This window comes from Piliocolobus tephrosceles, unplaced genomic scaffold (assembly GCF_002776525.5).
Source record: "Piliocolobus tephrosceles isolate RC106 unplaced genomic scaffold, ASM277652v3 unscaffolded_108, whole genome shotgun sequence".
NCBI classification, from domain to species: domain Eukaryota; kingdom Metazoa; phylum Chordata; class Mammalia; order Primates; family Cercopithecidae; genus Piliocolobus; species Piliocolobus tephrosceles.
This window is the reverse complement of record NW_022291865.1, coordinates 2,105,602-2,132,212: the sequence shown is the minus strand read 5'-3', so window position 1 is coordinate 2,132,212 and position 26,611 is coordinate 2,105,602. Positions and strand designations below refer to the sequence as shown.

The window sequence follows — 26,611 nt, the reverse complement described above, 5'->3', positions numbered from 1 at the left end:
AAGTTTGTTTATAAGTTACTTTTGAAATGAGTTTAAGATTCTTTTCCAGCAATCAAGAGGCAATACACTTCAGATAAATGTCGTTTAGGAGGAGAAATCTTCTTGAATTGCTGTACTTAAAATCTTGTCAGAGGAAACATGGTGAAAGGGGAGGCAGGGCAGGGGGCTCAGAGCAAGCAGAAGTTGCTCTGGAGCACACCCATGGTGCCAGCTGCACTCAGAAGGCCTGGTGACAGCGCTTAACGTTTAATCTTCAGTCTAGAGCTTTCTTCCAGTGAAAGTTAAGGGGTGGAAACAAGAGTAGGTGGCGCAGCCAATCCCAAGTGGGTAACTAAATCGGAACAGCTGGAGCTCTGCCTGGAATGTGAGGATTCCGGACCCAGGAGTAGTCCAGGCAAACTTTTTTGGTCTGGATGATACATGTGACCTACATTCTGCTTCAGAAGGGCTTATTTTAAAGGGAATGGAAAGCATTTCAGTTGTAGGAAGTTAACAGCTGTGCCAAGCAAATGTGTTTTCTCAAGTTTCAGAAAATGCTACACTTCAGAGATGCAAAACCAGTTTTTTAGTTAAACTAGGCAGACTTTTTTGCTTTGTTTTTTTACTTTACATACTTCATGGCAAATCTCACTTAGCCAGTCTTCAGAAGCCAAAGTCTTGAATCAGTGTCCAGAACTGTAGCAGATCAATAATTTAACTGCTTTTTAGCTTCTGGAAATCCCTTGACTGGGTCAGCTGACTACGCAGTCATTTATGAGAAACATCTGAACACCATAGTTACAAGACAGTAGTATCCATTCAACAATCCAAATTGGCTTAACTCTGTATCATGTGTCTTGGATTTAGACTAGTTATATTTTTGCACTTCCTATGCCAATCTATTAAAAAAAACCCAACAACCCAAAAAGACATGCCGTCTTTGTCCAGACAGAAACACATACACACACGTGCACCTCTGTTCCACCTTTCCCTCACAAATACCTAACTAGACATAGGCAGAATTTACATCAATCAACCAGAAGAGACCCTCAAAACTGGGCACTTCGTTTACTAGAAGACAGTTACTGTTACAGATCACCTGAATATTCATTCAAGAAAAAAAAAAAAAAAAGGCCGGGCTTGGTGGCTCATGCCTGTAATCCCAGCACTTGGGGAGGCCGAGGCGGGTGGATCATGAGGTCAGGAGTTCGAGACCAGCCTGACCAAAATGGTAAAACCCCATCTCTACTAAAAATACAAAAATTAGCCTGGTGTGGTGGCGTGCGCATGTATTCCCAGCTATTTGGGAGGCTGAGACAGGAGAATCGCTTGAACCCGGGAGGCAGAGGTTGCAGTGAGCCGAGATTACACCACTGCACTCCACCCTGAGCGACAGAGCGAGACTCCATCTCAAAAGAAAAAAAAAGAAGAAGAAGAAAAAATCTTACCAAAAAACAGCTAAATTCTAGGCATGCTGTTTTTTGGTAAGGTGTTTTCTTTCTTTTTTTTTTTTAAAAAAAAAATGAATATTCAGGTGACCTGTAATAGAAACTATCTTCTAGTAAATACTTAGCATAGTCACTCTTATCTAGGGCGACAAAGTCTAAACACTCAAACATTGCCTAGTAAGTTAAAAAAAAAAACACTGTTCCTTATTTTATAAGGATCATGGAGAAGAACTCAGAAAAACTGAGAAAATTTGCAAGTTTTCACTGTTTTTTTGACTTTGTAACCTCAAATACTGACATTTCTAAGATTCATTTTAATGTGCTCTGACCAGGTTACCTAAAAATATCAATACCTGATTACCCAGAATATCAATATTATAAGTCCACAGGTACTTAGATACATTACTTTTACTGAGGGTTTTCAACTGCACTTACTACATTTATACACTTAAAGAATAATCTTCGGCCGGGCGCAGTGGCTCATGCCTGTAATCCCAACACTTTGGGAGGCCAAGGCAGGCAGATCACTTGAGGTCAGGAGTTTGAGACCACCCCGGCCAACCTGGTAAAACCCCATCTCTACTAAAAATACAAAAATTAGCCGGGTGTGGTGGTGGCACCTGTAATCCCAGGTACTCGGGAGGCTGAGGCAGGAGAATCACTTGAACCTGGGAGGCGGAGGTTGTATGAGCCAAGATTGCACCACTGCACTCCAGCCTGGGCAACAGAGTGAGACTCCATATCAAAAAAAAAAAAAAAAGAGAAAAAAGAATAATCCTCAACTTTCTCCAGTTTACCAGGGATACTGATACTTTTCTCTCAAGCAATTAAATTGATGGTAGCTCATTCCAACTGAACGTTAATAACAAGCTGTTTCTCAAAGCAACACACAAAGAAGTTAATTATATAAATCTATCACAAATGGGCAGCATGAGAACAGTCTGAGGACTGTAACAAACCTACAATATCTCCTTTACACTATAAACATTCCAATCAACTCAATTTTCCAGTTAGACAATCTTTTTGTTGGCCGGGTGCAGTGGCTGAAGCCTGTAATCCCAGCACATTGGGAGGCTGAGGTGGGTGGATCACGAGGTCAGGAGTTCGAGACCAGCTTGGCCAATACGGTGAAACCCCACCTCTACTTAAAATACAAAAATCAGCCGGGCACGGTGGTGCGCACCTGTAATCCCAGCTACTCAGGAGGCTGAGGCAGGAGAATCGCTTGAACCTGGGAGGTGGAGGCTGCAGTGAGCCGAGATCGTGCCACTGCACTCCAACCTGGGTAACAGAGTGAGACTTGGTCTCAAAAAAAAGAAAAAGAAAAAAAAAAAATATTTTTGCCTTAAAACTCTCTAAAACTACGGAAAATATCTTAGCCTACTTTTCTCTCTAAAAACTCACAGAATGCTAAACTGAATACTGCAGTACCAGGGACATCTTTCAACTAGGGACTTTAGTATAATCCCCAAAAGGTATTTTAAAATAAAATTCCTGATTTTATCCTTACTTCTAAAATGCAGAGAATTTGTCTAATGCTCAAACTATCTATCAAAACCCCTCACTCTTAAAAGACACAACTAGAAAGCAATACTGACATTCCAAAATATTAAGGAATGTTGCATAAAGTAGGCAGAACTTAACTGTTAAAAATAAACATCCATAATAATAAACCCACACACCCTGCAACCCCCAAAGCACAAACATATGTTGGATTCTTAACAGTGGAACATTTTCAAACCATTTTGCAATCCTAGTGAGAAAGAATATAACCATAGTTCCAACATTATTTGACAATGAACAAATCAGAGACCCTGCCCAGAAGGGCACAGGCAGTAAGTGCAGTATAAAAGTTAACACTAGCCGGGTACTTACGCCTGTAATCCCAGCACTTTGGGAGGCTGAGGTGGGCAGATCACCTGAGGTCAGGAGTTCAAGACCAGCCTGACCAACATGGAGAAACCCCGTCTCTACTAAAAATACAAAATTAGTCAGGTGTGGTGGCACACGCCTGTCATCCCAGCTACTTGGGAGGCTGAGGCGGGAGAATCGCTTGAATCCAGGAGATGGAAGTTGTGGGGAGCAGAGGTTGCACCATTGCACTCCAGTCTGGGCAACAAGAGCAAAACTCCATCTCAAAAAAAAGTTAATACTAAAAATGATTTTTCAAAAAACCAAATCCCTAACATTTTCCTGTAAATAAAATCCAATTTAAAATAGAAACTCTGCAAGAAACTTCAAAAAAAAAAAAAAACTTTATAAGAAACTTCAAAAAGTATAAAGAGGTAATATGGTGACCTCCACACACATCTGTGTTTTCAGAAGATGCGGTCAGACCACCCTGTTCTTTCTCTATGTGACCATATCTTCTGAAAATTCAAGTGTGTATGGAGTAAGCATATTTACCTCTGTTCTCTACACAACAGGTATTCATGCTTCAACATACACTGTTTGGGAAACCACTTTTTAAAAACCTAATAGCAAATTAAATAATATTTTAATGATGCTACTTGACATTTATTAATAATCAGTTAAAATCCTACACTGTGTGAATAAATAAAATAATTACGGGGGAAATGTACACCTTTGCTCCTTGGCTAGCAAAGGCAATAATTTTCCTTAGGGCATTTAAAGGAGGGCCTAAATTAGCTTCATCCTGTTACCACACAATTTCCTCTCATGTGCGAAATGCAAAGTCTTAAGATACTCTTTCCATACGCTTTTCTTTATTAAGCTTGCTCTAACTACCCGACAACAGCTGCTGAATAAATAAAGGTTGTGCCTTTTTAATAGTCTCTATCTGGAGATGCTACTTACGGCCCACGCATTTGAAGAAGTATATTAGGAAAAAACAGGGAAATATTTCACATGTCCACAGCTGTGAACCAAATAAGACCCGTTACTTTTTGCTTATTCAAGCTTGCATGCAAAGCCTAAACAACACGTACTTTGCAATTCTTAACCAGATCACAACCAAAAACTGTAGACACAACTACACAGAGCAAAAGAAAGTCTCAGTGTCAGAAACTCAGTAGTTAAAAATGAAATCCAGAGGAAATAATCACAAACTCAGGATAACAGGGTAAAGAAATAATGACTGATAATTATTTGTCCCTATGGTACAAGCTGGTGAAGACCATCCTTACAGTAAAAGCTCTAAGCCAGTAAACAATTTTTGAGATCTTATGGGATTTCCTATAATTTTGTAAGCTGTTTTTTCTTGCTACCTGTTTGTCTTCTCCCTTATATGTAACATAATTTGTTACAGGTCAGGAACACTATATCCAATATGTGAGTAACTAAGTACTAAAGGCTATCCTCTAAAGAAAATGAGTTAGGGTGCGAAACCTGACATTCCTATTGGCAGCTCAGGGAGGCTTTTAGTGCCTTTTTCCTAATTATTTTACTGTGATCCAAATAATTAAAAATGGTAGATAAAATCTCCATGGCACAGTGTAGTTGCATGGGTGGAAAAGAACACACTACAGAACAAAACATAAATGACAATGTGATTCATTATGTTAATATCACAAAACAAAATGTGTATCTATAAATATAAGTGTATAGGCCGGGCGTGGTGGCTCACGCCTGTAATCCCAGCACTTTGGGAGGCTGAGGCAGGTGAATCACCTGAGGTCAGGAGTTCGAGACCAGCCTGGTCAACATGGCGAAACCCGGTTTCTACTGAAAATACAAAAAATTAGCTGGGCGCGGTTGCGCACACCTATAATCCCAGCTACTTGGGAGGCTGAGGCAGGAGAATCGCTTGAACCCAGGAGGCGTAGGTTGCGGTGGGCCAAGATCGCACCACTGCACTCCAGCTTGGGCTATAAGTGTGAAACTCCGTATCAATCAATAAATAAATAAGTATGTAAATACACAGAAAGAGATCTGGGTAGGATATACACCAACCACTGAGTCTCCCCTAAGAGAGAAATAGGATTTAGAGGGGAAAGGGCAGTGGGGTGGGGAGAAGACTTTTACTTTTTAAAAAACTTTTTATGATTCTGCATTGATTATAAACATGAGTCTTATGTGACCAAACTTGGTTTTGTTTTGAGACAGGGTCTCACTGTCGCCCAGGCTGGAGTGCAGTGACACGATCATAGCTCACTGCAGCCTTTAACTCCTAGGCTCTAGGGATCCTCCTGCCTCAGCATCTTTACGTAGCTGGACTACAGGTGCAACCCACCACACCTGGCTATTTATAGATTGATTGATTGATTGACTGATTGATTTTTGGGTAGAGACGGGGTCCCACTATGTTGCCCAGGTTGGTCTCGAACTCCTGGGCTCAAGTGATCCTCCTGTCTTAGCCTCCCAAGGTGCTGGGATTATAGGCACGAGCACTGTGGCCAGCCCAAACTTTTTAAAACGTTTAAAATGGCTGATTAGTGATGTCTGAAATAAATGAGTCATTAATCTTTGAATGCAATGGGCTTCTCTCCTACAGACTAGATTTACTGACCTTGTTTGTTTTGTTTAACGATGTACTGCAGTTGGGTCGGGTGGCAGGTAAGTAACCCTTAATGAACTCTAGAGGGAAGTCTGTTGAAAATGGGATTTTAGGCCGGGCGCGGTGGCTCACGCCTGTAATCCCAGCACTTTTGGGAGGCCGAGGCGGGCGGATCACGAGGTCAGGAGATCGAGACCATCCTAGCTAACATGGTGAAACCCCGTCTCTACTAAAAAAAATACAAAAAAAATTAGCTGGGTGTGGTGGCGGGCGCCTGTAGTCCCAGCTACTCAGGAGGCTGAGGCAGGAGAATGGCGTGAACCCAGGAGGCGGAGCTTGCAGTGAGCCGAGATCGCGCCACTGCACTCCAGCCTGGGCGACAGAGCGAGACTCCGTCTCAAAAAAAAAAAAAAAAAAGAAAAAAGAAAAAGAAAAAGAAAATGGGATTAATCAAAAGTTGACTGTATTTCATAGACTTTGAATGTTAATGAGGTAGAGATCATACATATTCAAGGTATTATGATAAGGGCTTCTGGCCATGCAGAGTGGCTCATGCCTGTCTTTCCACCAATTTGGAAGGCAGAGGCAGGAGGATCAGCTAGAGCCCAGGAATTCAAGACCACCCTGAGCAACAGAGTGGAACCCTGTCTTTACAAAAAATAAAAGCCAAATAAAAGACAGAATGGAGCTTGGTGGTTTCTGGTGCAGGAACTGAGAGACCCTTTGGTGTTCTACCTGGAGGCATGGCTGGCAGACGAGCTCTCTGGCCCGGACAGAGCCATGATTCCAGAAATGGAGTGCATGAGCCAGGCCCTGATGACAGTGGACATAGTGGGCTCTGGGAACCTAGTCGAAATCACCGTATTTGGACGGCCCAGTGTATAGAATCGGGTGAAGAGCATGCTCCTGTGCCTGGCATGGTTTCACTGAGAACATCGTGCCCGAGCTGAGAAGATGAAACACCTTGAGAAGAACTTGAAGGCCCATGCATCAGACCCCCACTCTCCCCAGGATCCTGTTGCTTAAGACAACATAGTTACTGTCGGGAACATCTTAAGAACTTTCCACCTTTTTCTGCTAAAGTTGAAGAGAAGCAAGTATAGCATTCCTAAATCCCTGCATTCCTTTTTCCTGTGTCTTGATAGAATGTGGTTTATTTTGTCGCAAGAGTGAGCTTGAACTATTCTAATAAAGAAATGGCTTTTTTGCCAATGGCATTAAGATCTTCACACACTTATAATAAAGCAAATTTATAAAAAAAAAGACAGAATGGAACCCTGTCTTTACGAAAAATAAAAGCCAAAACTAAAAGCCAAAAGGGTGTGGTGGCACACACCTGTAGTCCCAGCCACACAGTAAGCTAAGATGGGAGGATTGTTTGAGCCCAGAAGTTCGAGGTTGCAGGGAGCTGTGATTGTGCTACGGCACCCCAGTCTGGTGATAGAGTGAGAGACCCTGTCTCAAAAAAGTATATATTAAAAATAATAAGGGCTCCCTATACTAAATTTGAGTGAGTCTCCTTTATATTGCTGCTAAGACCTAACCTTCACAGAGTAAGAGACTGGGGGCAGGGAAAAATTCCACTAATAGGCTAAAGAGATGCTGAAAGTTTAATAACACATTAATTTGCCCACAGAATCTTAAACTGTGGGTCATAAAAAAATAAATTTCAAATGACCTAGGTTGACATCCTGATCAAAATTTGTAACTACTGGCCGGGCACAGTGGCTCACGCCTGTAATCCCAACACTTTGGGAGGCCGAGGCGGGTGGATCACAAGGTCAGGAGTTCGAGACCAGCCTGACCAACATGGTGAAACCCTGTCTCTACAAGAAAAAAAAAAAAAAAGTACAAAAATTAGCCATGCGTGGTGGCACGCACCTGTAATCCCAGCTACTCAGGAGGGTGGAGAGTTGCTTGAATCCAGGAGGCGGAGGCTGCAGTGAGCGGAGATGGCGCCACTGCACTCCAGCCTGGGAGACAGAGCGAGACTCCATCTCAAAGAAAAAAAAAAAAAACAAAAAAACTTTTAACTTTTTAACTTTTATTCATGGGATAAGATATAATTCCTATTTCCTAGGTTCCCAATGTTTCTACATCTATCCCGTTTCCAAACTTCAAATTGACAGAAGTCAAATACATCAAAAAAGAAATCACAAATAGACAAAAGACATGGAATATACACACATGCTACTTTTTTTTTTTGAGACAGGTTCTGACTCTGTCACCAGGCTGGAGTGTGGTGGTGTGATCTTGGCTAACCGCAACCTCCAACTCCCAGGCTCAAGTATCTTCTCACCTCAGGCTGATGAGTAGCTGGCACTACGGGCACACACCACTATGCCCAGCTAATTTTGGAGTTTTTTGTGGGGTAGGGCATAGAGACAGGTGATATGGTTGGTCTCACCTTGAATTGCAATAATCCTCACATGTCAAGGGTAGGGCCAGGTGGAGATAACTGAATCATAGGGGCAGTTTCCCATACTGTTCTCATACTAGTGAATAAGCCTCAGGAGATCCGATGGTTTTATAAATGGGAATTCCCCTGCACAAGCTCTCTTGCCTGCTGCCATGTAAGACATAACTCTGCTCCTCATTCACCTTCCGCCATGACCGTGAGGCCTCCCCAGCCGCGTGGAACTGTGAGTCAATTAAACCTCCCTCCTTTATAAATTACCCAGTCTCGGGTTTGTCTTTATTAGCAGCATGAGAATAGACTAATACAATGGGGTTTCCCCATGTTGTCCAGGTTGGTCTTGAACTCCTGGGCTCAAGCAATCTGCCTGGCTCAGTTTTCCAAAATGCTGGGATTACAGGCATGAGCCACTGCACCCGGCCTACATTTCATTTTTTAAAGGTGTCTACTTTTAGATTTCCTTTCCTTAAACATCTCAAGCTTTAAATCACAGAAGAGCACTCTTCTTCGTTATTTATTTATTTATTTTGAGACAGGGTCTCACTGTGTCACCCAGGCAGGAGGGCAGTGGCGCAATCACTGTAGCCCGGACCTACCTAAGCTCAAGTGATCCTCTGAACCTAAGCCTCCCAAATAGCTGGGACCACAGGCTATTAGCTGCCACACCCACCTAATTTCTTTATTTGTAGAGACAAGGTCTTGCACTATGTTGCCCAGGCTGGTCTCAAACTCCTGGGTTGAAGTAATCCTTCCACCCTGGGCTCCCAAAGTGTTGGAATTACAGGCATGAGCCACTGCACCTGGCCAGCATTCTTAAATACACTTAAGGTTTATATTTCAATTTTGTTTATACCAATGAGATGAGTGCTATCTAGCAGACTTTGGATGTCTCAGATAATTTCAGCAATACTAAATGTTTATGGCATGCAGTAATGTGTAACACTGCTGAAGTAAAAATACAAAATGTCCTAGTTGTAAGGCTAGCACGTAGGAATGACAAAGCTTACTAATGAGAGCGTTAGCTCATCCCAACTCACCTTCGTTGTAATCTACTTGATAGGGCTGCTGCAAATTCACATATTTGAGATGCCCAAAGGTATCAGAGTTCATCTTCTTTTGAATGCCAAAAATCTACTATACTTTGTGTTAATTCGAAAAGATTGTTCTACACCACAAGACAACATTTGCTTATGATGGATTACTGCAAAACAAACTGACAGGCACCATCAGCACTCAGATCCACCCACATTCACAAATTTACAGAAGAGAGCCGTTCCCATACCTGCCCTTCAGGTTCTCAAGTTCCCTGTGATGCAACATGCTCCGCATGTGTTCGTCCATCTCCTTCAAAATTAAAGAAAGTAGATTAAAACTAAGCAGGATTGCTTTGAAAAAACTCCTCTGTTCCTATTCAATCAAAAATTGAGGCTCAAACTCCTTATGTCAAAATATGTTTGTGGTTATTCTCAATTTAATACTGAAATCAGTTCCTTAATAATTGACTGTGTTTTTTAATATATTTCATGTTTCAATAAAAAGAATTCTTAAAAAGATATATTTAAGTGGCTTTCCAAAAAGATTAGAAAGTATTGTCTTTAGCAAGCAAAAGACTTACGAGTAAACTAAGTAGGTTAAATTCTATCCCATTATAAAGAATTTACTAAAGTTCATTTTAAAAAAACCTGTCAAACCACTCAACCTTTCAACTATTTGGCTTCTTTTATCCATAGTTTCTCAAGAGTAAGCTACAACTCTTACTTTACCCATGTCTTGGACAGGGCTAGCACAGAGTCATCAATAAGCATTTGTTGAATGAATATAGATAGATACATCAATTCTAGATAAGAGTTACAAATATAACAGAGCCTCTCTATGCTAGATAAGAAAGTTTTAAAAATATACCTTGAACATAGCAGCTTAATCATTCCTTTATCTTCACTGTCCACTCCCTCACTTCCCCAATGGATTTGTTTGGTTCCAATGAAAAGTTTGAACATTTATAGTAGATTCCCTCCTTTCCATCCTTAGAGGGAAGAAAATATGTGGGAAAGTCGCCACTTAAAAACATGCAAATGGCTAGGTGCGGTGGCTCACGCCTGTAATCCCAGCACTTTGAGACGCTGAGGTGGGCGGCTCACGAGGTCAGGAGATCAAGACCATCCTAGCCAACATGATGAAACCCCGTCTCTACTAAAAATACGAAAATTAGCCGGGCGTGGCGGCGTGTGCCTATAGTCCCAGCTACTCAGGAGGCTGAGGCAGGAGAATCACTCGAACCTGGGAGGCGGAAGCTGCAGTGAGTCAAGATTGTGCCATTGCACTCCAGCCTGGCAACAGAACAAGACTCTGTCTCAAAAAGAAAAAGAAAAAAACACACACACATGTGCACGTACACATGCACAAAACTCAAAAAGCTATAAATGTCTATCCCTTTGTCACTCTACAGTATATACAGCCAGAATGCCACAGAGAAAGGGTATTCACATCTATAATAATAAAGGGCTACTACACTTGTTGTGTTATTGCTATTTACTGCATCCTGTGTGAAGTCCCTCAAACAATTTCTCACTTGAACTGCAAAATACTACCGAAGAGGTATGATTAATTTCATGCTGAAGAATGCAGAGAAGTTAACTCATTCATTCACCAAATATTTATCAAGTTCTTATTATATGCCAAGAATAGAGCTAGGCATTAAAGGTTAAGTGTGAAAATATTCAGTTTAGGCTGGGCACAGTGGCTCATGCCTGTAATCCCAGCACTTTGGGAGGCTGAGGCAGGTGGATCATGAGGTCAGGAGTTTGAGACCAGCCTAACCAACATGGTGAAACCCCGTCTCTACTAAAAATACAAAAAAAAACCACACACACACACAACACTAGCTGGGCATGGTTGTGGGCGCCTGTAATCCCAGCTACTTGGAAGGCTGAGGCAGGAGAATCGCTTGAACCCGGGAAGGCGGAGGTTGCAGTAAGTGGAGATCATGCCACTGCACTCCAGCCTGGGCAACAAGAGTGAGACTCTGTCTCAAAAAACAAACAAACAAACAAAATATTCAGTCTTGCCCTCTCAGAGTCACAAATAATCAAGTGGTCAAAGTGGGATTCAAACCCAGGCAGATCTGACACCAAAGCTAATGCTTCAAACACCATGTCACATTGTAAGCATTGGGTGCATTGACATTTTTTCATTATATACAGGTCATTTGTCTCGCTCTGTTGCCCAGGTTGGAGAGTAGTGGCTCGATCTTGGCTCACCGCAACCTCTGCCTCCCAGGTTTCAAGAGATTCTCCTGCCTCAGCCTCCTGAGTAGCCTGGATTACAGGTATGCGTCACTACGCCCAGCTAATCCCAGCTAATTCTTTGTATTTTAAGTAGAGATGGGGTTTCACCATGTTGGCCAGGCTGGTCTCGAACTCCTGACCTCAGGTAATCTGCCCACCTCGGCCTTCCAAAGTTCTGGGATTACAGGCATGAGCCACTGTGCCCAGCCAAAACACTTCTTTTAAATGGCAATTTTACTGAAGATGACCATTGTTTCCTTCCTATCTCTACAGATGATTCATAAGGAGAGAGTAGCTTTACACATTACCTCTTCTAGCCACAACTGATTGGCCAGTAACTAAAATTAACACTTGCAGACTTGAAAACTAAGACAAGTTAGTGACAGAATAGAATGAAAAAAATCCATTAATATACACAACTTCGGTGGGGCATGGTGGCTCATGCCTGTAACCCCGACACTTTGGGAGACCGAGGTGGGTGGATCACCTGAGGTCAGCAGTTCTTGACCAGCCTGACCAACATGGTGAAACCCCGTCTCTACTAAAAATACAAAATTAGCTGGGTGTGGTGGCACATGCCTATACTCCCAGCTACTTAGGAGGCTGAAGCAGGAGAATCACTTGAACCCAAGAGGTAGAGGCTGCAGTGAGCCAAGGTCGTGCCATTGCACTCCAGCCTGGGCAACAAGAGCAAAAACACCATCTCAAAAAAAATATATATATATATATGTATATATATACATATATATATATGTATAGATATATATGAAGTCTTTATGCTTCCTGTTATTCAATTCTTCCTTGATTTAGATGCTTACCAATATGCCTAATCCCCTTTACTTGAGCTAAATTTAAGTGAGTTCTGTTCCTTACAACAAAACCATTCCTGACAAAACAGCATTCACTGAAATGGGTTTGTCTGATATAAAAACTGATTCTTCTTACTATAAAAATGTTATCACCCACTAATAGTTTTAATGTGACTTCTGATTTTTTTTTAAACACTTCACTAATCTTGTCCTAAATTTACATGCAAACCTTCTCCCATCCTGCTCCAAGGAATGAATGTAAACAGTGAGACAACCAAGCTTTCAAAAATCATTAGAAAAAATTCAGCCAGACATGGTGGCTCATACCTGGAAGCCCAGTACTCGGGAGGTTGAGGTGGAAGGATCACTTGAGCCTACGAGTTCAAGATCAGTGTGGGCAGTCTAGTAAGACCTCATCCCTCCCTACAAAAAATTTTTAATTAAAAAATAGCTGAATGTGGTGGCACACGCCTGTAGTCCAAGCTACTCAGGAGGCTGAGATGGGAGCATCACCTGAGCCTGGGACACAGAGGTTGCAGAGAGCTGAGATGGCTCCACTGCACTCCAGCAGTGGGTAAGACCCTGTCTCAAAACAAAACATAACAACAACAACAACAAAAATAATAAGAAGGGCCGGGCGCGGTGGCTCAAGCCTGTAATCCCAGCACTTTGGGAGGCCGAGGCGGGCGGATCACGAGGTCAGGAGATCGAGACCATCCTGGCTAACACGGTGAAACCCCGTCTCTACTAAAAAAATACAAAAAAACTAGCCGGGCGAGGTGGCGGCGTCTGTAGTCCCAGCTACTCGGGAGGCTGAGGCAGGAGAATGGCGTGAACCCGGGAGGCGGAGCTTGCAGTGAGCTGAGATCCGGCCACTGCACTCCAGCCTGGGCGACAGAGTGAGGCTCCGTCTCAAAAAAAAAAAACAAAAAAACAACAACAAAAAAAAAAATAATAATAAGAAAAAAGATCTACAGGCACAGGATTAAGGTAATAGCTCAAATGCATTCCTTCTTATGTATTAGGCTTCTATTTAGGCCTTGTATATTAATCAGTATTATATTTTTAAAGGCTGGGTTGGTTGGAGGGGAGGGGGGAACTCATGGTTAAACACATGTGGAAAACATTGAATAATACAAAAAATACGACCTGGTGTACTGGCTCACACTTGAGGCCAGGAATTCAAGACCAGCTGGGCAACATAGTGAGACTCCATCTCTATGATATACATATATTTAACTCCGGGGCTTCTCAGTCTTTTATCTGTCAATGGGCCTCAGGATACTCAGGGATATCTTACACAGCTTTTCCCCATACTCAAGTCACTTAGAACCTTTTCTCCTCCATAGTGTATTTGGAGAAACCAGAGTTACACTAGTCTGGGAAATTGGAGAAAAGCACAGCTTCAACACCAATTGTTCATAGTCCTATCTAAAAGTAAGTATCAGTTATCCCTTCCAACTAACCCATTTTGTTATTTTCTTAAATCATACTGCTCACTTAAAGCAGGCCATTCCCTTGCTTTAAAAAAATAAAGGGTGGGGGGATGGGCAAAAAAAAAACCAAAAAAAACTACAACCAGCTTTTCCTTTTTTTAAAAGAAAGAAAATAAATAAAAACTACAATCAGCTTTTCCCAGTGCAGGAGTAGACAATTCCAGCCCTTCATTTAACTTCATTATGATCATGGAAAAGTGTGAAGAGATAAAAGTATGTTTGAAACCAGAGTAGAAGAGCCAAAAAGATTTAAAATGGCAAAATCACAAAATCATGGTATCCCAAGATAGGACTGCTATTCCATGAAACTCTGATATCACGTCTCTGAGCAGCAGCCTGTCCATCTCACATCTTCGCCCTACCTCTGTCCAACCTGAAAGTAGTCATAAGGAATTCTGACTTATTGACAATTTGTGTCAACCTTCATCAAATTTTTAAAACTAGAAGAGCATTCTTTTATTTTTGTAAATAGTAGCAGGTATATTACATGATTTTTAAATCTCACTGATTTTTCCATCACTAACAGAAATCTAGACAGAAAAAAAAATAGAATCCACCCAAGTCTACTTGGTGGATCATAATCAACCCTTCAATCTGGCATCCAACACTGTTTATCAACTGTCTTCACTTAAATTACAAATTATAGTCCTGCTATTCCCAAGGCAAAACTGTTTGAATCAGATGAGCCTTCTTGCCAACTCCTAGAACCGTCATACTCTATTCCATTTGTCTCTGTACATGTTGTTCTCCTACCTAAAATATCTCTTCCTCATTTCTCTTAAATCATCATTACTCTACTCGTTTTTCTAAGTTTCCCACTTCCACTCACACTTCCCTGGCTAACCTAGCCCATGATCCTCCCAGTTCTCTGAATTTCCAATGACAATCAAAAGCATCTTAAAAGCAAAGAGAATAAATTCCTCAGTATTTAAACTAGCAGCACTACTCTGAAAGCAAATGATAAAGGCAGGCAAAGGCAAAAAGTGACACAAATTGCAGCCAATTTTAGGTCCTAAAAAGATGTTTTGGCCGGGCACGGTGGCTCATGCCTGTAATCCTAGCACTTTGGGAGGCCCGAGGTAGGTAAGTGACCTGCGGTCAGGAGTTCAAGACCAGCCTGGACGACATGGTGAAACCCCGTCTCTACTAAAAATACAAAAGACAGTCATGCCCGGCAGCACAATCCCAGTTACTTGAGAGGCTGAGGCAGGAGAATCACTTGAACCTGGGAGGCAGAGGTTGCAGTGAGCTGAGATTGTGCCACTGCACTATAGCCTGGGCAACAGAGTAAGACTCCATTTCAAAAAAAAAAAAAGTTTTTATTTGAGCAACATCCCCACCTTGTGGACATCTAGGATATTGTTAACACTATTTCTGCTGTGCTGCACTTCCCACAAACATAGGCATAAACAGAATGTAGGTACATATAACAAATGCTATATATCCTTAGCTAATCAACAAGTACATGATTTCAAAATTGCAGAAAGCAGTATAACTTCAAATAACCTTGGAATTTTAAGGTATCTTCCCTATAACTGGTTACTAAATTTTCCTGGGTCATCTAGTTTTGAATACCCTCAAATTCTGGATGGACAGAAGTTTAATAATACAGGTACTGGCTTTAGGAGGCAGTAACGAGAAAGAAACCAGCGGAATGGAGACTATGGTTTAGGAAAGAAGTATAAATAAGACATTGTCAAGCTTTTCCCATCGATTAATAACATATGTCTCTTTAAAAACTAGTCATAAAGCCTCAGATTCTCCCTCTTCCATTATTACCTTTTTTGAGCTGTAGACAATGTGGCACAATATGCATTTTTGTTCTCGTACCATAGTGATCAGATCTGAAGCACTCAACGTCACACCTGCAATGAGGAAGTAACATTTAGTAACTTTTTCTCCTCAGATACTTTCTTGCATTCATCTTCACATAGCCAAAATTACAAGTCTTGTCTTCCTCACCTCCACGTTGCTCCTCCCCCAGTCTTCCCGTTTCCAGGTGCACAGGGTAAACATTTTGGGAGCCATCCTTGATCCTTCTTTTTTACCCCATATCCACCCTCATTAGAAAACTGTCAGTCCTACCTTGATATATAGCCAAATTCTGACCACTTCTCACCACCCAGCACACCTTCATCCCACATGGCATTACTCTACTACTGAAATGACTCCTTCCTTCTGCTCTTGTCCTCTCACAGCTAATTCTCAAAACAGTGTTTTGAGAGTAGCCAAAGATTCTTAGAAGAACATTCTTTTAAAGTTTAATTCAGAACGGCCGGGTGCAGCGGCTCACACCTGTAATCCCAGCACTTTGGGAGGTCGAAGCGGGCAGATCACGAGGTCAGGAGTTAGAGACCAGCCTGGCCAACACGGTGAAACCCCGTCTCTACTAAAAATACATAAATTAGCTGGGCGTGGTGGCAGGCGCCTGTAATACCAGCTACCCAGGAGGCTAAGGCAGAATTGCTTGAACCCGGGAGCGGAGGCTGCAGTGAGCCGAGATTGCACCACTGCACTCCAGCCTGGGCGACAGAGCAAGACTCCGTCTGAAAAAAAAAAAAGGTTTAAGTTAGAACATATACAGGTTGAACATTCCAAATCTAAAAATCTGAAATGATCCAAAACCAGAAACTGTTTGGGTGTCAACAAGATGCTCAAAGGAAATGCCCATTGGAGCATTTTAGATTTGGAATGTTCCGATTTGGGATGTTCAGCCAGTAAGTATGCAAATATTCCAAGATCCGGAAAAATCTGAAATCCACAACACTTTTGGTCCCAAGTATGTCGGATAAAGGAACTCAACCTGCATGTAATTCCTCTGCTCAGAATTTTCCAACGGCGTCCATCTCACTCACAGAAAACTTAGTCTTTGCAAAAAAGAAGAAAAAAAACCTAGTCTTTGCCATGGCTACAAAATCTGTTTCTCTCTTCCTCTCTGAATCATTTGCACGCCCTACCGTTCTTCCTCTATCATTCTAGTGCACTCGCATTGCCCTCGTTGCTATTCTTTGACCACATCACAGATCCTCCCACCTTAGCACCTCCACATTTCCTGTTCTCTGCCTGGAATATTCTTCCTTAAAAAGTCCTTATGGCTCCCGTGGCTCATTGATTTCCATCAGGTATCTAAAATATTGCCTATGTGAGAGCCCCTGCCTGACCTTCTACGTAACGTTGCACTTTCTGACACCCCACCTCTCCACATAGTTCCAGTTTCTCTATTCCCCTATTAACCTGCTCAATTTTTTTATAGCATTATGGGAGATCATGTTTCCATAGAAGACCTCAACAATATCTGCTACCCCATGTGCTCTTTTGCAATGTGATCTTGCCCCCATCCATGAAAAGGTGGATGGAGTCTGTTTCCCCCCCGCTGTGAACTATTTTGATCAACAAAATGTGGCAGAAGTGATGCTGTATAACTTATGAGGCTGGGCTTTCAGAAATCTGTACCTTCTGCCTCTGCCCACTTGTTATGCTCCCTCTTGAAAGCCAGCCACCGTGCTGTGAGAAGCCAAAGCTACAGGGAAAGGCCAGGTTAAAAAAGAACTGAGGCCCCCACTGAGCACCCAGACAACAACCAGGACCAACTGACAGCCAGAAGCGTGAACCATCTTGGGGGCTCCAGGTCCAGCCACCAATGAGAGACCCCCAAGTGAGACCAATACATAAACCATCCAGATAAGCCCTTTTCAACCCACAGAATTGTGAGACACAATACAATAGTTCTTTTCAGCCAGTAAATTTTAGAATAGTTTATGAACAAGCAATATCTGGAACATGTATTTTTTACTACCTGACATAGTATGTGTTATTCTCTGTCTCTGCCAATTAAAATTTAAATTCCATGAGAAAAAGGACTTTGTACAGTTTGTTCACTAGTATAGTTCTGTCTAGCACTTAGAACAGTATATGACATACCATAAGCAATTCAAAAGTATTTGTTAATTATTCCAAATGGAACTATCCATCTTGGGTTATAACATGTGAATTAAGTAACTGAGCTGAGTAAATACTGGGGTTTGAGGCCAGGCACAGTGGCTCACACCTGTAATGCCAGCACTTTGGGAGGCTGAGGTCGTAGGATCACTTGAGGCCAGGAGTTCAACACCAGTCTGGGCAACATAGTATCTCCACAAAAAATGAAAGAATTAGCGGGTACTGTGGCTCATGCCTGTAATTCCAGCTACTTGGGAGGCACAGCAAGGAGGATTCCTTGAGCCCAGGAGTTTGAGGTTATAATGAGCTATGATTGTGCCACTGTACTTCACCCTGGGCAAGAGTGAGGCTCCAAAAAAAAAAAAAAAAAAAAAAAAAAAAGCAAGAAAAAAGAAAATACCAGGGGTTTAGATTAAGACTCAACAATGGTTGACTCTTTCATAATCCTCTAGCACTAGCACACTTTCCTCGAGTCCCTGCTAGAGATGCTCTATATGAAATTTTAAATCTACTCCCCAAGCAGCATTGCTCCTTCCTCTACAGAATAACATCAGGCCCTAATAGACAGATCTGCTTCCTCACCTGAGGTACATTCCTTAGGAGATTTTAAAACTGTGACATAATGAGGTTACAAACTACCACAGTTTAATCTGTAACTCCTAGATAATATGGCAGAAGGATCAATGAAAGAGGCCTAAGGTTCTCCACTCCTCTGATTACTCAGCAGTTTTCTTGCCATGCAACCTACTTCATAATATTACTGAATTCCTAAATAATTTTATTCAATAATAAAGTTCAGGCCGGGCATGGTGGCTCATCCCTATAATATCCCAGGACTTTGGGAGGCTGAGGTGGGTGAATAACTTGATGTCAGGAGTTCAAGACCAGCCTGGCCAACATAGTGAAACCCGGTATCTATTAAAAATACAAAAATTAGCTGGGTGTGGTGGCATGTGCCTGTAATCCCAGCTACTCCGGAGGCTGAGGCAGGAGAATTGCTTGAACCCAGGAGGCAGAGGTTGTAGTGAGCCGAGATGATGCCCCTGCACTCCTGCCTAAGTGACACAGCGAGACTCTGTCTCAAAAAATAAAAATAAAAAATAAAATTCAAAATGCTAGAGTAAGATTATGGGGTAAAAATATGGACATTTAAGAAAGTTGAATGTCAATTAGCTACCAAAACAAAGAAATATACCTTTGTGGATAGTACAGTATTATACTTTCCATATTACTAATAATCTCTTAAATCTCAGAAATGTTAAGTGCTATAGTATACTTCTAACTGCTTTATAATGTAACATTTACTTCAACTTTAATTACTACTTACATGTGTTATTTTGTTACTTCATTCAACAAACATTTATTGAGCACTAAGCACACTATTCTAAGGGTTGGAGAAATTGGTGAAGATACATCCAGAAATGTTTTAAGTTGTGCTTCCAGTTATCAATCACTAAAGCAAAACAGGAACAAGAAACTTAGAAGCAATGAAGTCAGTGAAACAGTATGACTCTCTGGTAGAAATGATAGCAGTTACTGTGGAGGTTTCACATATTTACTTGGTTGAAAACCAAGCACTAAAATACAAACTGTGCTTTTATTTGACAAAGCCAACAACATCAACCCCTAGTAAATGGATAAAGAAAAAAAGCCATACAGTATAATAGAAATACTCTATATCAACCTTTTAACCAAAGTCTCCCTCTTTTTAGTTAATTTTTCCTTTCACAAGCTCATTTCTAATCTGCATATATTAAGAATACTCATTTTCATTTTCTTAAAAAAATCAAAATGTAACTGCCAGCAAAGTATTCAATCGATAAGAAAGACTTAGTATTTAAACCCTGAAGTGACAAGATTCCAGGCAAAGTAACTTTAGTTTGTATATTCTTAAATTGGGTAAACATATAAATTCCATTAAGCTTTCTGAAATACTGTAATTAGCCCAGCCTTCTAGATGGGAACCATTGCTCTTTTTAAAGGCCTTGACAAAGACTAGAAGCCACGGAAATACAAATCATCCAACTCTGTGATCTCAACCAAGGTGACTGAGAAGTGACAAACTACAAGTAAGGAAGGAATTCAAACCTACTGTTATCCTCACTTTAGCCATCTTACATTTTCCCCTATGTCAATTAAATATAACCTTCATGAAATTTTTCAACTCTTCTCTAAATAACTGAGAAAGAGCTGTGATATTTTAAATGTAATAACCTAAAAACCCTATCAAAGGTATTTTTTCTCAACATTCTAATTAATATTGTCAACAAAATTACCATCCTCCCTAGGCAAAACCATACCATGTCTAGTTCTTTTCTTTTAGACTCTCATACTTAGTCACAAAGGCACTCACCCCCAGGCAAGGAAATGGACAGGGTAGATCACAGCCTGATTCTTTAACTCAGAATTATAACTAGTGTCAGTTTCCAATTCCTTACCCTATTCTGGAACTTGGCAAGCATTCTGCCCTAGAGGAAAAAATAACCCAGAAAGAAGCTGGGATAACACAGACCCTAACAACTTAATAAAACTACTAGCAAAAGTTATCATCTAACAAAGTAAGTTATAAGTTCAAGACAGCGTGTACAAAGACTGCCTCTTTTGGGTTTTTTTTTTTTTTTTTTTTTTTTTTTAAAGATGGAGTCTCGCTCTGTCACCCAGGCTGGAGTGCAGTGGTGCGATCTTGGCTCACCACAACCTCTGCCACCTCGGTTCAAGCGATTCTCCTGTCTCAGTCTTGCAAGCAGCTGGCATTACAGGCATGCACCACCACGTCTGGCTAATTTTGTTGTTGTTTTTTAGTAGAGATGGGGTTTCACCACACCAGGCTGGTCTCAAACTCCTGACCTCCCTCAGGTGATCCGCCCACCTCAGCCTCCTAAAGTACTAGGATTACAGGTGTGAGCCACCACACCCAGCACAAAGACTGTTTTAAAAGTGTAACCAGATAGCTTGTTGCATTTACTTAATAGTTGAAAGTTTGTATTCTTGTATTTAACAGTGTCATTTATATATACTTTTTCCCCCAAAGGTTCACACCATAATTTAAAATTCTGTGACATGAATCATAAGCACTGCAAGCTAATGAATGAGCCTAGATGAATGATCACTATTCTTCTCAAAGAGTTTTGTTGTTCTCCATTCATCTCATTGTTTGTGTTTGAGACAGAGTCTCACTCTTGTGATCCAGGCTGGAGTGCAATGGCATGATCTCGGCTCACTGCAACCTCCACCTCCCGGGTTCAAGCGATTCTCCTGCCTCAGCCTCCCAAGTAGCTGGGATTGCAGGCTCCTGCCACCACGCCTGGCTAATTTTTTTATTTTTAGTAGAGATGGGATTTCACCATGCTGGCCAGGCTGATCAAGAACTCCTGACCTCGTGATCCACCTGCCTTGGCCTCCCAAAGTGCTGGGATTATAGGAGTGAGCCACTGCACCCAGCCTCATCTCATTGTTAACAGTACATTAATAATCTTTATCCATTTTGTATATGTACAAAAGAAAATTCTGTACTGTTCATAAGGAAGTGGATCATCATAAAGATCTTCATCCTCAGTCTTCACATTGAGTACACCGAGGAGGAAGCAGGGGAGGGGTTGGTCTTGCTGTCTCAGGGGTGGCAGAGGCAGAGAAAAATCTGTGTATAAGTGGACCTGCGAACCGCAAACCTGTGCGGTTCAAGGGTCAACTGTATACTTTCTCTTCCTTAAGATTTCCTTAATATTTTCTTTTCTCTAGCTTACTTTATTGTAAGGATACAGTATGCAACATATATAACATGCAAAATATGTGCTAATTAACTCTTCTGTTATCAGTAAGGCTGCTGGTCAACAGGAAACTATGAGTAGTTAAGTTTTGGGGGAGTCAAAGGCTATAGATGGATTATTGACTTCACATGATATCGGTGCCCCCAACCCTTGAGGTGTTCAAGGGTCAACTGTATTTTTCTTTATCAGTCTATCTATGGGTTTGTTAATATTATTAATCTTTTCAAAGAACCAACTTTGTCATTTTGTCTATTGTCTTTTTCTATTTCCTTAATTTCGACCGTTGTCTTTATTATCTTTCCTTTTATATACTTTGGGTTTATTTTGTTCTTCATTTACTAGCTTCTTAAAGTAGAACTTGAGGTCACTGTCTTTAGGCCTTTTTTCTTTTCCAATAAATACGTTTAAACCCATAAACTTCTCTGTAAGCACTGCTTTAGTGCCATCCCACATTTTTTAGTACTTTTTAATAAACGTTTTACTTTAGAATAGTTTTAGATTGATATAAAAGTGGTAACAAAAGAGACAGTACAGTTTCCATATACCCCATGTCTAGTTTCCCATATTAACATCTTTCATTTGGCCACGTCAGTGACTCATGTCTGTAATCCCAGCACTTTGGGAGGATGGCTTGAAGCCAGGAATTCAAGACCAGCCTGGTCAACACAGCAAAATTCGTGTATCCACAGAAAAATTAAAAATTATCCAAGTTGGCCAGGTGTGGTGGCTCACACCTGTAATCCCAACACTTTGGGAGGCCGAGGCAGGTGGATCACCTGAAGTTGGGAGTTGCAAGACCAGCGTGACCAACATGGTGAAACCCCATCACTACTAAAAAGATAAAAATTAGCTGGGCTTGGTGGCACGAACCTGTAATCTCAGCTACTGGAGAGGCTGAAGCAGGAGAGTCACTTGAACCTGGGAGGCGGAGGTTGCAGTGAGCCGAGATCTCACCATTGCACTCCAGCCTGGGCAACAAGAGTGAAACTCAGTCTTAAAAAAAAAAAAAAAAAAAGGCCGGGCGCGGTGGCTCAAGCCTGTAATCCCAGCACTTTGTGAGGCCGAGACGGGCGGATCACGAGGTTAGGAGATCGAGACCATCCTGGCTAACACGGTGAAACCCCATCTCTACTAAAAAATACAAAAAACTAGCCGGGCGAGGTGGCGGGCGCCTGTAGTCCCAGCTACTCGGGAGGCTGAGGCAGGAGAATGGCGTAAACCCGGGAGGCGGAGCTTGCAGTGAGCTGAGATCCGGCCACTGCACTCCAGCCCGGGAGACAGAGTGAGACTCCGTCTCAAAAAAAAAAAAAAAAAATCTTACATTAGTATGTTACATTTGTCACAATTAAATTAACAAACCAATATTGATACACTGCTATTTATTCATTTATTTCTGAGGCAGAGCCTCAGCTCTGTTGCCCAGGTTGGAGTGCAGTGGTGCCATCTTGGCTCACTGCAACCTCTGTAACCTCCGCCTGAAACTATGTCGCAAAAAAGAAACAAAAATCTTACATCAGAATGTTACATTTGTCACAATTAACAAACCAATATTGATACACTGTTATTTATTTTATTTATTTATTTTTTTGAGACAGAGTCTCGCTTTGTTGCCCAGGCTAGAGCACAATGGCACGATCTCGGCTCACTGCAACCTATGCCTCCTGGGTTCAAGCAATTCTCCTGCCTCAGCCTCCTGAGTAGCTGGGACTACAGGCGCCCGACACCACGCCCCGCTAATTTTTGTATTTTTAGTAGAGACGGGATTTCACCATATTGGCCAGGCTGGTCTCAAACTCCTGACCTTGTGATCTGCCTGCCTTGGCCTCCCAAAGTGCTGGGATTACAGGTGTGAGCCACCTCACCCAGCCTGATATACTGTTATTATGGAAGCCATATTTTATTCAGAAGTCCTTTTATTTATTTATTTATTTATTTTGAGACGCACTCTTGCTGTCTCCCAGGCAGGAGTCAAGTGGCGTGATCTCAGCTCACTGCAACCTCCGCCTCCCGGGTTCAAGAGATTCTCCTGCCTCAGCCTCCCGAGTAGCTTGACAGGTGCCTGCCACCATGCCCAGCTAATTTTTGTGTTTACTTTTAGTAGAGACAGGGTTTCACCATGTTGGCCAGGCTAGTCTGGAACTCCTGACCTCAGGCAATCTGCCTGCCTTGGCCTCTCAAAGTGCTGGGATTACAGGCATGAGCCACTGTGCTCAGCCCAGATGTCCTCATTCTTTACCTCCTACCTTTTTTCTCTTCCGGCATGTCATAGAGGATACCACATGACATTCAGTCATCATTTCTCCTCTGGCTCCCCTTGGCCATGACAGTTATCCCACAAATTCTGATGCCATATTTTCAATATCATTCAATTCAAAGTACTTTCTAATTTCTCTTGTGATGTCTTCTTTGACTCACAGATTATTTAGAAGATTCATTGAATTTCCAAATACTTGTGGCCTTTTACATATCTTGGTTTCTAATTTAATCTTATTAAGAGGCTGGGAACTATGACTCACGCCTGTAATCCCAGCACTTTGGGAGGCCGAGGTGAGTGGATCACCTGAGGTCAGGAGTTTGAGACCAGTCTGGCCAATATGGTGAAACCCCGTCTCTACTAAAACTAAAAAATTAGCTGGGCGTGGTGGCAGGCACCTGTAATCCCAGCTACTTGGGAGGCTGAGGCAGGAGAATCACTTGAACCCAGGAGGCGGAGGTTGCAGTGAGCTGAGACTGCACCATTGTACTCTAGCCTGGGCTACAAGATCGAAACGCTGTCTCAAAAAAAAAATTAATTAACAATAATCATAATAATTTTAATACAGTCAAAGAACATATACTATATTAGTTTAATCCTTTCAAATATACTGAGAATTACAGCCCAGCATCTGGTTTATATATACAGTGGGGGAAATAAAGTATATTCTGCAGTTGTTGTATGGAAATCATTTATACTGTGTGTTTTTTTTTTTGAAGACACAGTCTCGGCCAGGCACAGTGGCTCACGCCTGTAATCCTAGTACTTTGGGAGGCTGAGGTGGGTGGATCACAAGGGGTCAGGAGTTTGAGACCAGCGTGGCCAACATGGCAAAACCCTATCTCTACTAAAAACACAAAAATTAGTCTGGTGTAGTGGCAGGAGGCTATAATCCCAGTTACTCGGGAGGCTGAGGCAAGAGAATCGCTTGAACCTGGCAGGTAGAGGTTGCAGTGAGCCAAGATTGCTCCACTTCATTCCAGCCTTGGCAAAAGACCAAAACTCCGTCTCAAGAAATAAATAAATAAATAAAAATAAATAAAGACATGGTCCCACTCTGTCACTTAGGCTGGAGTGCCATGACACAAACATGGCTCACTGCAGCCTCAACCTTCCAGGTTCAAGCAATCTTTCCTACATCAGCCTCCCAAGTAGCTGGGACCATGGGCACATGCCACCACACTGGGCTAATGGTTTTATTTTGAACAGACTGGGTCTCTTCATGTTGGCCAGGCTAGTCTTGAACTCCTGGGCTCAAGCAATCCTCCCACCTCAGCCTCCCAAAATGTATACTAATTTTTTTTGTTATCATTGAGAGAAGAATGTTCAAATCTCTATGATAGTGAATTGTCTATTCCTTTAGTTGTATCCATTTTTACTTCATGTATTTTGAAGCTCTGATATCAGGCACAAGCATAGTTATAACTGTTACATCTTTCTCATGAACTGACCTTTTATTGTTATGATATGATCCCTTTAACTCTGGTGATACTTTTTATATTGAAGTCTATTTTATCTGATATAAATATAACCACTCTAGGCTTCTTATGCTACTTTGTCTGATCTTTTTCCATGCATTTCCTTTTAACCATTTTGTCTTTATGCATTAAATCAGTGTGTATTCCATTAAAGCCAATGAAGTTATTAATATAGTTCAATTAGATCTACCGTTTTATTATTTTTAGCTCCTCTATTTTTGTTCAGTTATACCTGTTTCTGTCTCCTTTGGATTATTCACTTTAATTTTTCTACTAGTTTTTTTTTTTAGCAACACTTCTTTCCATGATTATATTTCCCCCCCAGTGGTTGCTTTAGGAATTCAAACATGTATCTTTACCATTATACTCTTTACTGTGTTAAAAAGTACCACTGGCCGGGCATGGTGGCTCATGCCTGTAATCCTAGCACTTTGGGAGGCCAAGATGAGCGGATCACCTGAGGTCAGGAGTTTGAGACCAGCCTGACCAACAAGGTGAAACCCCGTCTCTACCGAAAATACAAAAATTAGCTGGGCATGGAGGCGGCGCCTGTACTCCCAGCCACTCGAGAGGCTAACGCAGGAGAATCGCTTGAATCCAGGAGGCAGAGGTTGCAGTGAGCAGAGATGGCGCCACTGTACTCCAGCCTGAATGACAAGAATGAAACTCTGTTTCAAAAAAAAAAAAAGTACCACTACAGGTAATATGTAAAAACCTTGCAACCATATAGGCCCATTTACCCTCACCCATCATCCCATCCTTTATGGGATATGTTTTATATCTACCATATGTAATGAACCCCCAAGATGATGCTTTTTTGTGCTATAGTCATTTTTTTAAGAAATGAAAAAGAAAGTTTCAAAATATCTATCCAGATATTTACAAGTTCTAACCTTCATTGCTTTCTGAAGATTCAACTTTCCATCTGGTATCATTTCCCTACAGCCTGAAGAACTTCTTTTAGCATTTCTTATAGTGCAGATCTATTAGCAATGAATTATCTTACAATATCTTTATTTCATATTATTTCTCTTTTTTTTTTTTGAGAGAGAGTCTTGCTCTGTCACCCAGGCTGGAGTGCAGTGGTGTCATCTCAGCTCACTGCAACCTCCGCCTCCTGGGTTCAAACGATTCTTCTGCTTCAGCCTCCCAAGCACCTGGGATTACAGGTGCCAGTAATCATGCCTGGCTAATTTTTTTGTATTTTTAGTAGAGATGGTGTTTCACCATGTTGGCCAGGCTGGTCTCAAACTCCTCACCTCTGGTCATCCCCGCATCAACCTCC

At 41.7% G+C, this 26,611-nt stretch overlaps 1 protein-coding gene across 7 annotated transcripts in view; it reads right to left on the bottom strand.

Moving 5' to 3' along the window:
• LOC111529154 (zinc finger protein 106) overlaps nt 1–26,611 on the bottom strand; it is an 83,971-nt gene that overhangs the window by 43,762 nt on the left and 13,598 nt on the right. For 6 of the 7 annotated variants that reach the window (XR_003306829.1, XM_026447846.1, XM_023195995.2 and 3 more), the window contains exons 2-3: nt 15,668–15,753; nt 9,582–9,643 (exon numbers count right to left, since the gene is read on the bottom strand). Coding sequence is in view for 5 of the 7 variants with exons in the window: in XM_026447846.1 (XP_026303631.1) it covers nt 9,582–9,643; nt 15,668–15,721 (116 nt within the window). In the remaining 2 variants the exon portion in view is untranslated. Of the gene's footprint in view, nt 1–9,581; nt 9,644–15,667; nt 15,754–26,611 lie in introns of those variants that run through there. The other variant, XM_023195998.2, reaches the window with a different exon arrangement.